At 41.7% G+C, this 12,958-nt stretch overlaps 1 protein-coding gene across 1 annotated transcript in view; it reads right to left on the bottom strand.

Moving 5' to 3' along the window:
- Positions 1–4,746: 4,746 nt before the first annotated feature.
- Positions 4,747–12,958, bottom strand: part of npas1 (neuronal PAS domain protein 1) — a 51,720-nt gene continuing 43,508 nt past the window's right edge. The window contains exons 9-12 of the mRNA XM_079823542.1: positions 11,549–11,655; positions 10,576–10,723; positions 8,108–8,220; positions 4,747–8,016 (exon numbers count right to left, since the gene is read on the bottom strand). Coding sequence (XP_079679668.1) covers positions 7,049–8,016; positions 8,108–8,220; positions 10,576–10,723; positions 11,549–11,655 — 1,336 coding nt within the window. The 3' untranslated portion in view covers positions 4,747–7,048. The remainder of the gene's footprint in view (positions 8,017–8,107; positions 8,221–10,575; positions 10,724–11,548; positions 11,656–12,958) is intronic.

Raw genomic sequence — 12,958 nt, 5'->3', positions numbered from 1 at the left:
TAATTTTCAGTCAGAACTCACTTCACACAGCAAGATTTCGAATCGGCGACGCATCGTCAATTTCTCTCAGAACGCGTCTTTGATAATTCACACTAGTCACTCGCGTGAACGAGCACCGATTTGCCTCCGATTTCGGGCAATTGTGAAAAATTTTAACACCAAACCTAAAGATACAAAAAAGAGAAGCTTTTATGATGTATATTTTGTGATGGAACTTACAGAACATTCTGTTCTGGGCTAAATGCACTCGTACATGATTGTATTTTTACCAGACAACTCATGAAGAGCTTATAAACTGTGTAAGGGGTCAAAACAACACCAGGAATTCATTTGATGCACACAAATGAAGATCTGCTGCATTTTGTCCTTTTTAGGGTTGCATCTTGTGACATCATGTCCTGTTTTTGGTTCATTTAGATGTCTTTATGTAATGGAGGCTAGGCAGTAAAGAGCTGTGCGTGTAAACCTCACTCCCCTGACTTCAAGAGAAGCTCTAGCAACTGACGCTAGAGGCTGCGGTCTTTAGTGTCCTTGTTTATGCACCTCCATTGCCGGAAACACCAGTTCGAATCCCTGTCAGAGTAGAGGGGTTACATTGGTGCCGGGAGTCGGGACCCGGATGGGAGTGAAGTTTATGGGGGTGAGTGCTATGGAGGCCAGCTAGTAAACCTTAGTCCCCGGCCTCAAGAGGTGCATTAGCGACTGACGCTAGAGGCTGCGGTCTTTAGCGTCTTAGTTAGTGTGCCCTCCTCCCATGCCGGAAATTCCCTCTCAAATCCCTCTCTGAGCGGTGCAAAGGCCCGGGTATACTTCACTTACCGCGTCCGGACACGTCACGCGCGCAGCCCTGTCCGTGCGTCTTTCAAAGTATACTACACAACGGATGCGCGCGGAGGATCGCGTTCGACACATGCGCAGTAAAAAAGTGTCTATGCTCTACCAGACATCGGAGGGCAGCACTGAGTCCTGTCATCAACGGGACATTCGCTGGGCATGATCGGAGAAGAACTGTAGTACATCCACCATTGCAACATAGCTTGGAAGAGACACTGAAGAATAAAAAAGTTGTTTTTAAACCGGTCTTTGCACACTCTTCTTCGACGGCTGAACACTGTGCTCAATACTGTGCGTATTGCCACCTAGTGGACTCTTCTGTACTGCTGGCGCATGCGCTGTTGCACACGGACCGTCCGCGCGGTCTCAAAATTTGGGCTGCGCGCGGACGGGGTTAGGGTATAGGCCGAAGTATACCCGGGCCTTTAGTAGAACCGGAAGGGTTACTTTGGTAGTGATGGGAGAAACAAAGCTTTTCAAAGCTTTGAATCAACTGAACCAATTGCTTCGCAAAGTGATTCACTGTTTCGAAGTGTTTGAAACACCACATGCTGGTGACGCCTGTTGGTCAAAACAGTCTAAATGCAACAAAAATTAATGTAACAGTTATGATGTAACAAAGACTTGTTTACTGATATCACACATATTTGGCAGTTTGATAGGCGCTCTGAACCACTGATTCGAAACAAACGATTTGTAAAGGTTTTGAAGCTTTATGAAGCAGTGTATAGTCATCACTATACATTGGTGCCGTGACCCGGATGGAAGTGAGGTTGTTTAGGGGCATGAGTGTATGTTTTATTGAATCCAATTAACTAATCATCTAATGCCATTAAATATGAAGTGTCTGTATAATGTGTGTTCTTGTATACATTTTCAGGGCTTATTTTGTTTGATCTATGGATAGCTTAGCTAAACAGGCTAATAAGAGACTATTAACTACTATTATTCCTTTTAAGGTTGCACTATGTAAAACATTTTCAGTAAAATGTCAAAAAACCACTAGGCCAGTGTTATATAGTTTGTTCAGTTGAGTACTTACAATATCCCAAATGTTTCCAACTATTTGTAAATCGTGAGAAAATTGCTATTCTAACCAAGGAACCGGGACGTGTGAGGGAGTCGCCTGTCGATGGCGTCATATCTGCGTTACCCTCGGTTTCCGGTTTTATTCTGCAGAAAGGCTTTACTCTCACTGCAGTGTGAACAAATGTCATAGCAGCCTCCGAGCGAACGCACAGAGTAATGTCATAACATCATTTTCCACACACTCAGATGTATCTAAATTATGATAAACAGAGCTGCGTTACCTCATACTCATGACCGGAAAAGCGGAAATGGTGCCGGCGACTATGCCATAATAAAGGTCCCGCTGCTCGCGAGGTGTTGCGCTCTTCTTATTAACAATTGCTCCTGCTTCTGTTTCATACTACAGTAACGTTAATAATCACATCCATGAAACTGATTTCTGCATGAATCCTATCCTGATTCTTTTCCACCGGCTGTGAGTTGAAGACCACAATCACATGTCCCAAGATTCTGCGCTCTAACTTGGCGTCATCAAGCTAGCCTTTGTTTCGAATAGTCGACCTCTAGTGGATGGAAAAGTTACATAGTGCAGCTTTAATTATACAAATGTGTTATTAAAACGTAAACAAATGTATAAAACTGATCAGAGATCAGACCATAGACACTTGTTCAATGGTTCGCCGATAGGAGGCGATCTCAGTGAATCCACATGATTCATGGGTTGAACCATGGTAAACCACTGAAATTCCAAAACATTCCGAAACAGTTTTGACATAACAAAGCATTGTTGACTGCAATCACGTCTTTGGCAGTTTGATACGCGCTCCGAACCACTGATTCGAAACAAAAGATTTGTAAAGGTTTCGAAGCTTCATAAAGCAGTGTTTAGAGAGCGCCCATCACTATTGGTGCCGTGACTCAGGTGGGAGTGAGGTTGTTTAGGGGGGTGAGTGTAACGGAGGCTAGTAAGAGCTGTGCGAGTAAACCTCACTCTCCTGGCCTCAAGAGGCGCACTAGTGAAACTGTAGTCTTAAGCATCCTTGTTAGCGCACCTGCCTCCCATGCCGGAAACGCCGGTTCGAATCCCTCTTTGGGGTGTGTTTCCCAAAAGCATCGCAAGTTCCATTGTTACCAACAGAGATCAATGGAACCGTTCGCAAAGACCCGCCCCCTTTAGTTACTGTTGCTATGTCCCATAAGCCCCGCTCTCACACCACATATGTTCTCATGCAGTGAAAAACACATCACAGAACAAAGAGGATACTGACAACGCACTGCCAGACAGGACAGATCTCTGTTTTGTGGCTCTTTAATGTGTGGTGACAGGTTGCTGTAGTGCCTCAGTTAAAGCTGCTCGTGAACCGACCATTCCTTCCTTCTAGTTAATTTATAGTATGAAATAAACATGAATGAACTTCAGAAGGAATGTTGTTTCAACCGCCGAAAGACTTCAGTACACACCGTTTTGGGGCATTCGTGGCCCAATGGTTAGAGAGTCGGACTTGTAACCTGAAGGTTGCGGGTTCGAGTCTCAGGTCCGGCAGGAATTGTCGTGGGGTGGAATGAATTACCAGCGCTCTCCTCCACCCTCAATACCAGGACTGAGGTGAGACCCTTGAGCAAGGCACCGAACCCACAACTGCTCCCCGGGCGCCGCAGCATTATGGCTGCCCACTGCTCTGGGTGTGTGTTCACTACTGTGTGTGTACACTTGGATGAGTTAAATGCAGAGCACAAATTCCAAGTATGGGTCACCATACTTGGCCACACGTCACTTCTCTTTTCAAGTTCAAGTCCACCAACGTTAATCTACAAACTCTCTTGACTGCTTTGTCGGACAAAAATGGCGGATTCGGCGAATGGCGGATTTTGATTGGTCAGATCGCCTGTCAAACTCCCAGCAAAGGGTGAATTGGCGAACAATGCTTTTGGTAGAAGTTTGAGTTTGTTTGGAAGCAGACTGAGGCCCATCTTTTTAGCTGTCTGTCTGCTTGTTTGGTGCGCACCAGGGTCCAGATGGCAGTGTTCACACTTATTCAAATGAACCGCACAAACAGAGAAATCACACCAGAGTTTCTATTAATCAAACAAAACCTGTCAAGAGTGAACACACCCTTGAAAGGGAAGGGATAGCTCTCTTAAAAAAGAATTCTGGCATCATTTTATGTCCTTACAAACCGGTACATACTTTCTTTCTTTTTCTTTTGAAACACCAAAGCATGCATTTTGAACAGTGCGCTGGTGGAACTTTTTCATTCATTTACAGTGAATCAGGACTTTCAAAGCTTTAAAAAGAATGTAAAAGTACCATGAACATGGTCCATGACTAAGGTACTATATTCCCAGTCTTCTGAAGTTATATGATAGCTTTGTGCGAGAATCAGAGTGAAATTTGAATTGTGGTTGTTCTCTAAAACTGTTAAAAATCCACCTCCTTGATGCAAAAATAGTGATGTACGAGTTGTGAACAAATTATTTGTTTGAGTAATGTCTTTTTAATGAATAATTCACAAAACTGGTCTAGTGTATTGAACACTTTATGACCTTTGTGGTGCTTTTTTTAAAGCTTCGATGTCTTAGTCCCCATTCATTGTAAAAAGAGTGACCAGATTATGGAAATGTATCTGTTTTCTAAACTATGAGCAGTACAAATTTGTCAAAAATGGTCCTTTTGTGTAATGAAAAAGAGTCATGGGTTTGGAACAACATCAGTAAATAATGACAGAATTTGACTGTCACAATTTATTCACCCTCATCCCAAACCCCTTTTTGTTTCTTTATTCATGAACCACTGGCATTTGGCGTCATTGACATCAAACCTGATGCATCTTGACGGGTCAAGTGTGAATATGCAAAGAACAGAATGACATGGCACAAAGAAATGCTCCATTATTGGAATAGAGTTTATTATTGTGGTTTGGATTATCATAATAATCATTTTTACAGTGTATCATTTTCATTCAATGCTCATGGCGTTGTATTTTCACAATCATAAAGAAGTTAGAGTCACAGTGATGGCAAAGGTTAAGGGAACACCAACTCGTGTGCTGATGTTTCAAGACTGATTCTCTCTCTCAACTATTTACACATTCACACTCAATCACAAATACAAATAAAAACCATCTCATATCATTTAGTGCTACTGAAAACCATCATATCTGGTAATACTGCATGGGCAGAGAAACCCGCAAACACATAAAATTGAAAAACCAAGAAAATGTTCACACAGTGAAGCGTGTATCTATCCTCTTGTGATTAGTTACGGCTTAAACCACATCGGCGTGGTTTCATCAGTTACCGGAATTTGATATTGTTTTTGTGGTCCACTTACAATGTCCATATTTTTCGTCATAAAACTATTTCAGTGACTGCAATCTGAAAGGAATCAAAATGTATGTCATCTATCAATCCTTGCGAGAGGTACCTATATCTGAGAAAGCTAGCTCAGGATAATTAGCTACTCATAATAGGTGTTTAATTCCAGGGTTTTAAATACAATTAAGATATAATAATTATGTCTGTAGAGTACACCGTTCCATAATCGAGTGAGTTGCCTCGCCATTTGTGGTCTACACAGACAGAAAGCACACTAAAGAAAATACTTTGATTCCAATAATTTGATGTTTGCATGTTGCTACCAGTACTTTAATGAGCACAAAGAATACATATACTGTATACACAAATATTGCTGCAATGTATTCTGGGATCCACAATGAAATGGGACGCTATTTTAGAATCTGGTCAAAATGAGGTATCTCAGTTTTATTGTCTATAGAACAGCCAGACGTCAGATGCATTACAATGCAAGGCACCTCACTAGATTTTGAAACAGAGCTCCTGCGCCTCAGCTTTAGATAGAGGGGTGAATCCTACAATGTCCAGATCACATTTAATCCCAAAATCAAAAGACAAAAAAATTAAACTATATTTTCGCTCGAAGAAAATTTGCATATTTTATGAAGCTTTTATTATAAAGATTCTTTTTTAGGAACCTTTTCCTTGTGGGATTATTTTAATGGAAATTGGGTAGTATAATGGGATTATTCCCATTGCCGACTATCATTACTGTAATACCGATAAAAAAAAAAAAAAGAATACTTTTTTGTACTTCTGTCAAGAATGTGCTTAATTCACATCAAAATAATGTCACAAAATCCCATAAAGCAAGCAAAATATAATTTAGTTTTTTTCCCCCTTTGGATTATTGAGTGAAATATGACTTGGGTTTAACAGGGTTTGTGATATTCTTCTAATAAGCATTTTATTTTTTAGAATAAAACGTCACACCTTTATATATCTGACAATGTTCTCCACACTTCGGTTTCCAGAATCTTCACAACTGCTGTAAACGTAATTCCTGTGGTTTTAGAGCTAGAATGTCTGGCCATGGATGAAGTGCTACGTGTATGCAACAATATACTATAAGTGCTTGGACATGATACATGACAAATAGACACACTTATTTAACCATACCCCCCCTCCCCCCAAATTCCCCCCAAATTCTTATGACTTGTGGGGGGGGGGGGGGTCTTTTTGGGGCCTTTGCACGTATGAAGTCTCTCAACGCTGTGTAGTCTATATATGGCTATGACCTTGAATTAATCATTTTTCAAGTGATTCTTTTTAGATGTTTAAAGACAATTTTTTACAAAAATGAAAATTCTACACTGTTCAAAAGTTCTAATCTTTATTTTCAGTATGATCCCTCTGTCAGTCAAGGACCTGTGGACTGTGCTTTCGGTATGTATAATTTCCTTCAGAATGTCTTATTTGGCAATTGCCGCCAAGCTGCTTTTGTCCATACTTGCATATTCCTGTGTGGTTTCTTAAATTCATTGGGACATGGAAAAAAAAAAATCATAGACGGGCCGTCTCCCACAGTACGTGCCCCTCATCAAAGAGCCTTCTACCCAATGACGGCCCTGTATATTCCCAATGGTTGAGGCCTCAACGATGACCCCTCGGTGTAAGTTGCATGATGTCCTTCATATGTTCAGTATGGCTTTGACTGCTTGTCCAGAAAGAGGAAGACACACCAACAAATTAACAGGAAAGTCCGGAGAGGATTCTGGGAAGACTGTTTGACAAACCTCAAGTTCTTCTGAAGTTCCTCTCTCAACGTTGTGCCCTGTCCTTTACGATCTCTTCCGCCTCTCCTTTACATTTTGTTTTCTGTCTTTCTCCCTCAATCCTCGTCTGTCCCTGCCGCCCCTCTCAGTCCATTCATACAGAAGGGCAGAGTTGGAGGAAAGGTGGGTTCGGCTGGAGAAAAGCCACTAAAAGGAGGAAGAGATGTGATCCTTTGCAGATGGGGAAAGAAAGTGGGAGTTTTGGCCACATGGTCTGAGCGGTGCCCGTCGACGTGAGCTGTAGGCATCTCAGGTGGGGCGTAGCGAATAGTGCTGGGAGCGTAGAGACTCTGAGGCCCCTGTGGGCCAAGAGCCAGGGGGTGAAAGAGTACACGTCCTGCAGCTCCACTCGCAGTCAGTCTCTGCAGTAGCTCGAAGTCCGGAGCTCGCCCTCCGTGGATGGAACGTTCATCTCTGGGCAGAGATGAGACTGAAATGGGTGGAGACAGAGTTGGGGATGGTGGGCTGAACAGAGCCTTGAGGGGAGCTTCTGTTGGGGTGGAGTTTGGCGGTTGGGAAGGTGGACTGCTGCCATTGGTTCCTACACTGCTGGGATGAGGTTGGCTCCAGCGCCTCCCAGAACCTGCACCTAGAGTTGTTCCTATCACTTCTTGTTCAGTCTTAATATTCGACCCGGAACTGGTCACCACGCTCTTAAGATGCTGAATCACGGCACGGCCGTTGTGGATCTTACCTGTACCATTGGCCCCATTGCCTTGTTTCAGTTCCCCCTCTTCACTCTTCACCCGTTTGCTGGTGGGGTTGTGGTCCCACTCGCTTTCTCTTTCATCGTCCTCTTCCACCTCGCTGTCACTGGCTTGGTCCGAGGAGGTACATGGGCTGTCTTCTCTCTGACGGAACACCTCAATCCGCCTCCTCGTCTCGGGAAGACCACTTTCAGGTTCAGACTGGTGCAATCTCTTCCTGGTGCTCTCTGATTGGCTGGCAGCAGTGTGCGAAAAGGGTTCCTTCCCTTTGTGGTCTGTCTCGGACCTGCCTTTCAATGGCTGTGTCGCCGTGGAGCCTGGAGAAAAGATAAGTCTGCTGATTCAGTCTGTTGAGTAACTTATTACAAGTGTATGGATGGATAATTGTGTGTGGGGCTAAAAGCGTACCTTGTGCCTTTGGAGAGTTGTCGCGTGGGGAGGAGTTTGCTTGAAGCCGCTCTGCCCTCAGGCTTTCTGGGAGTTGTAATAAGTCCAGAGGCATGTCTGCCAGCTCTGGTCGACTGAAAATACAGATAAAAGAGTGCAAGCAGTTTACCTTAGGGAGCTTTACACATTTGACAGTTTAAATGCTAAACCCTGTGCCACAGGTTAACAGTGTTCTCCAATATTTAGTATGGCTGAATCACACTACAGGAGGTTGGACTATATGAGGTGCCTGTTCCAAATTTAGGTGAGCTGCCTACCTACGCTCCTTAAGGCACACACTCCCAACACAAAGGCTTTTCCAACAGATAGGCAGCAGCATTAAAGTGGGCATGAAATGGAAATTCAAATGCTTGTTATTGATCTTATTGTGAATGATTCATCCATGCATGCATACATTTTGTTTTTTTATTTTTTTCTGACCTCGTAATTTTTCATCAAAATGTCATAATTTAATCTTCCGGAAGTGACGCATGTCGGACTTCTCCAAACATTTAGTCTGCTCAAACCACACGGGCTAAATTTCGATAACCTCTTTCACACAGAAAAAAGATCTAACGCTACATTTATTTAATAGCACATTTGCTAAATTGTCTTGTTTGGCAAATTCTAAGACAGCTTCTCCGTATGGCACACCTGTTAAATAGCGTATTTATATGTTGTATTTTTATCCCCATCTTGTTGTAGTTTATGTACAATCCAGCAATTTGTCTTCCTTTTTTTTTAAATCAATGTATAGCATTTTTTTTTTAAAGGGGGGGGGGGGGGGGTGGTCTAATGCTATTTCATGCATTCTGAGTGTTTCCATGCTAAACATGGCCAAAGTGTCAAAGAAATTAGACTTTTTTTTCCCGAGCATGGCCCTATATGAAGTCACAAAAGACGGAAAATCTTTGTATGGACACTTCTCCCAGAAAAGCGTGCGCACACACCAACCCTCAGGAGAGAGCACGCCCATCATTCGGGTAACGCAATTTTTTTTAACAATGTCACCAAAGAAGTGTGTTTTTGGTTGTGAGGGAAAGATAACCTTGATCAGCTTCCCAAAGAACCCAGCGTTAAATTAACAGTGGATGCAGTTTTTAAGTGTTCCTGGTATTTTCGGTAACAAATGTTTCATAAGCAAGGCCCGTTGGATTTGCATATCATTGCAGGCGGTGAGTAAAATGCACCAAATGTCTGTGTTTTGTTGGCAATCAGCACGTAAGTGCATACAATATAAACAACACAAACGTATAGTGAATTCTAAAGTTATCCATAATGCCTGCAACTTTGTTTAAAAAAAGTGGGTAAGTGGGGGAAGTCGTGTTTAACATGATAGTTTCATCCTTAACGTTACATCTCCTAACTATAGCATAATACAATATTGTCAGTCCCGAGATTCTTCACATAGATTCGCGGTCCAGTGGTAGAGCGTTTGTCCGGTGAGCATGTCTGAGGTTTGGTTCTGGGTTCTAATCCACCATCATAGTTTTTTTCATCAGTGATTCTGTATCAAGAGCAGGGACACGTGTGTGTACGTTTTATTTTGTGATTTAACCGGAACGAATAGAGAGTCTATGATACGATGACGTGTTTTGCGTGTGCTTGTGTGTGTGTGTGTATGCGCACGCTCGTGACTCGCACAGCACACCTCCCGGAGCTTGGCTTTTTTCGGAAAGAGTCGGTACAGCTTATCTGTCTTTTATAAATCTAATAAAACTAAAGACTTTTTTGAGATATAAAGGATGCAATACTACTCAGGATTAACATGAGATTGGCTGAAACTGTGTGTTACCCCCCCTTTAATTGTGTTCTATAAAATATGACAAGGGAATCAGAGAACAACTAGCTCAGTGAAAAATATATTAGCTTATATATTAATTATATTTACTTTACATGTTAGTAATGTCTTCATTATTTTAATATAAGTTTAAATAAACCAATCACAGGTTTCATGACCATTTGGAACATAGCTATAGAGTTTCCTCCTCACAGAGAACAGCATGGTAAGAGAGGTACCCACTTGTGATACTGCTTTCAAACACACACACACACACACACACACACACACACACACACACACACACACACACACACTAAAAAAAACCCTTATGAACATAGCTCCAGCAGGGTGCTATAGAAGTTAATTAGCTATCGTAATTACAAAGCTAATTAACTAAAACACCATTCAGCCAGAAAATTTTGACATCCATTTGGTGTAATTATATATCACCAGTCCAATTATCACTGAAATTCAGCCAATTTTTTTCTTGTTTTTGTCTGACTTCTTTGAATGTGTGCGCACTTGTGTGATGAAGATTACTGTAGACAGATGGAGAAGAAGAGCGTTTACAAGGGCCACTGTGGAAACTCTCATCACATTACCATATTTTTCATACTGTAGCACAACACTCAAAAACACAAACACATAAGGTCATTAGGAAGCTGACCTGAGCACATAGTTGACCCAGATGACGTTACGCTCATGGGGCGCTTTGTGGTTAATGGACACGGTGGCACAGGACTGAATCCACAGATACCCTCCTCTCTTCTGCAACCACCGATAATACCCAGTCACAACCTGCCCTTTCCGCAGCACTAAGAGAGAAGAAAAAGAGTCAAGGCCTGTTTACACCAAGAACGATAACTATATTAGCATTCACACCAGCGGATGACGTCGTTCTGTTTACAAATGTGCTGCAGTTTTGTCGTCAGCCACTTTAAATGCTCGAGCTCTTTAAAGCAGGATGGATTCTGATTGGCTGTCAATGTTTTTATTGTTTATCGGCTGGAAAAAAATCGTTCTGAAAGTGATTCCAACAATATCGTTTCTTGGTGCAGTTATCATTATAGTTGTGATATTACTATTCTTTTATATTTAGAATGATTTTTGGAACTGTATCTTTACCGTTATCTTTATAGTTATTGATCTTGGTGTAAACTGGTCTTTAGTGAAAGAATCAGGTTTGAAAATTCAAAAACCACATGATACATTTCTTAAACCTGGATGTGGAGAAGAGTTACACAATTTGTTTATTTGGCTAGGGGGCGTTGTTGTCAAAATGTAAACACCAGCTCCAGGTTCTTAAACTGACAAAACAGATACAACTGTTCTTTAAATGATGACCAATTCAAACTAACATTATTTTCTTTTTTCCCTTTCCATTCCTTTTATGCTTTACAAAAGATCTTCATATTTCCTTTTCGTCCTACATTATAGGTAAAGAATAACAGTTTGTTGATCATTATGACATGATAAAACCTAAGTGTGAATACATGCATACTTACAAATAAATATAAAATAATACAAATAAATAACTTTGAGAGATTTTAGTTACTCAAGATCAAACCCAGGATTGCTAATATAAATATTTGAGGGATGGGGTGGTGAAAAAAAGAGACCAAAAATCCTGGCAGGCTTACAGTCTTCATGACTCTGTCTGATGGTGTCCAGGTCTTCTGCATGGATAAAGTGGTAGCAGGTTTGGCCAACCACCTCAGCTGGGCTCAGGTCCATATACTCCGAAATCCTACAAAACCCACACAAGGACGTATATAAAGGTAAATTTAAACTGAACCGACAGACACCGACCCAACGCAGACAAATCACCAGAATACAGTACGTCAATTCTCAGACATTCCACGACTCGACAAGCAACGATTCAGCATGTTCAATCAGCAAAAACAAGCTACAACAGACAGACAGAGGTAACATTGATTAAAAAAAAACAGACGAAGTGTCTGCTGCTGTCTGTTGGCGCAAAGTGAATTGGCCTTAAAGGGATAGTTCACCCAAACATGAAAATTCTGTCATCATTTGCTCAACCCCACGTTGTTCCAAACCTGAATGAGTTTTTTGTTCTGTTGAAGTTATTTTAAGGAATGTTGGTAACCAAACAGTTGACGGTAGCCGTTGACTTCCATAGTATACATTAAAATATAATCTATTGTGTTCAACAGAAGGAACAAACTCATTTGTTTTGGAACAACATGAGGGTGAGTAAATGATGCAGAATTTTCATTCTTGGGTGAACTATCCCTTTAAGAGTGACACGCTCTACAACTTACTGCCATTAATTATGGCACATTTATTAAAGGTTTACTTTATTAAAATGTCAGTTTGCTTCACTGACAGTGAAAAAGTATTTATTTTGAGTGCACGTACATTTGACTTTTCAAAATTACTTTCGGCCATGTAGTGTAATTCAAGGCTTGGGACATAGGGCCCTATCATACACCCGGCGCAATGCGATGCCAGGCGCGATGCAAGTGTTGTTTGCCAGTTTCAACCCGATGCAGTTATCATTTTCACGTCCAGCGGCACGTTGTTTAAATAGCAGATGCACTCGCGCGAGTCAATCAGTTCACGCCCATGGGCAAAAACGAGGTGTGTTCAGGCATCTGAAAAAGAATGCGCCATTGACCAACAAATACCGCAGTATTTTCTGTGTTAGTAATATGCGCCTATAGGCAGGTACACAACATGCGTACACACTGCTTGTTGGACTCTGCAAACATTTTTAATTATTAAAAATAAAGGGATTCCTCTCTGGAGAAGCGTTCAGTCTTTCCTCTCTCAAATTCCGCATGTAAATATGTAAATAGCGAATCCGCCATGGTGCATGCGCAACTGGCTTTTAAAGGGAATGGGAGATGAGACTCTGATTGGTTTATTGCACGTTACAGCTAAAACACACCCATTATTCATTAAGAGACTAGGTACAACCCTTTTGGACCATGCACCTGGTGCGCCAATCATTTTTTCTGTCGTTAAACTAGCAAAAGTGGATTCGGACACGTCCTAAGCCATGCGCCTTAGACCATGCGCTCAGA

The sequence above is a fragment of the Gobio gobio genome (assembly GCF_949357685.1).
Source record: "Gobio gobio genome assembly, chromosome: 8".
Lineage (NCBI taxonomy): Eukaryota > Metazoa > Chordata > Actinopteri > Cypriniformes > Gobionidae > Gobio > Gobio gobio.
This window is presented reverse-complemented; position numbering and strand designations above follow the sequence as displayed.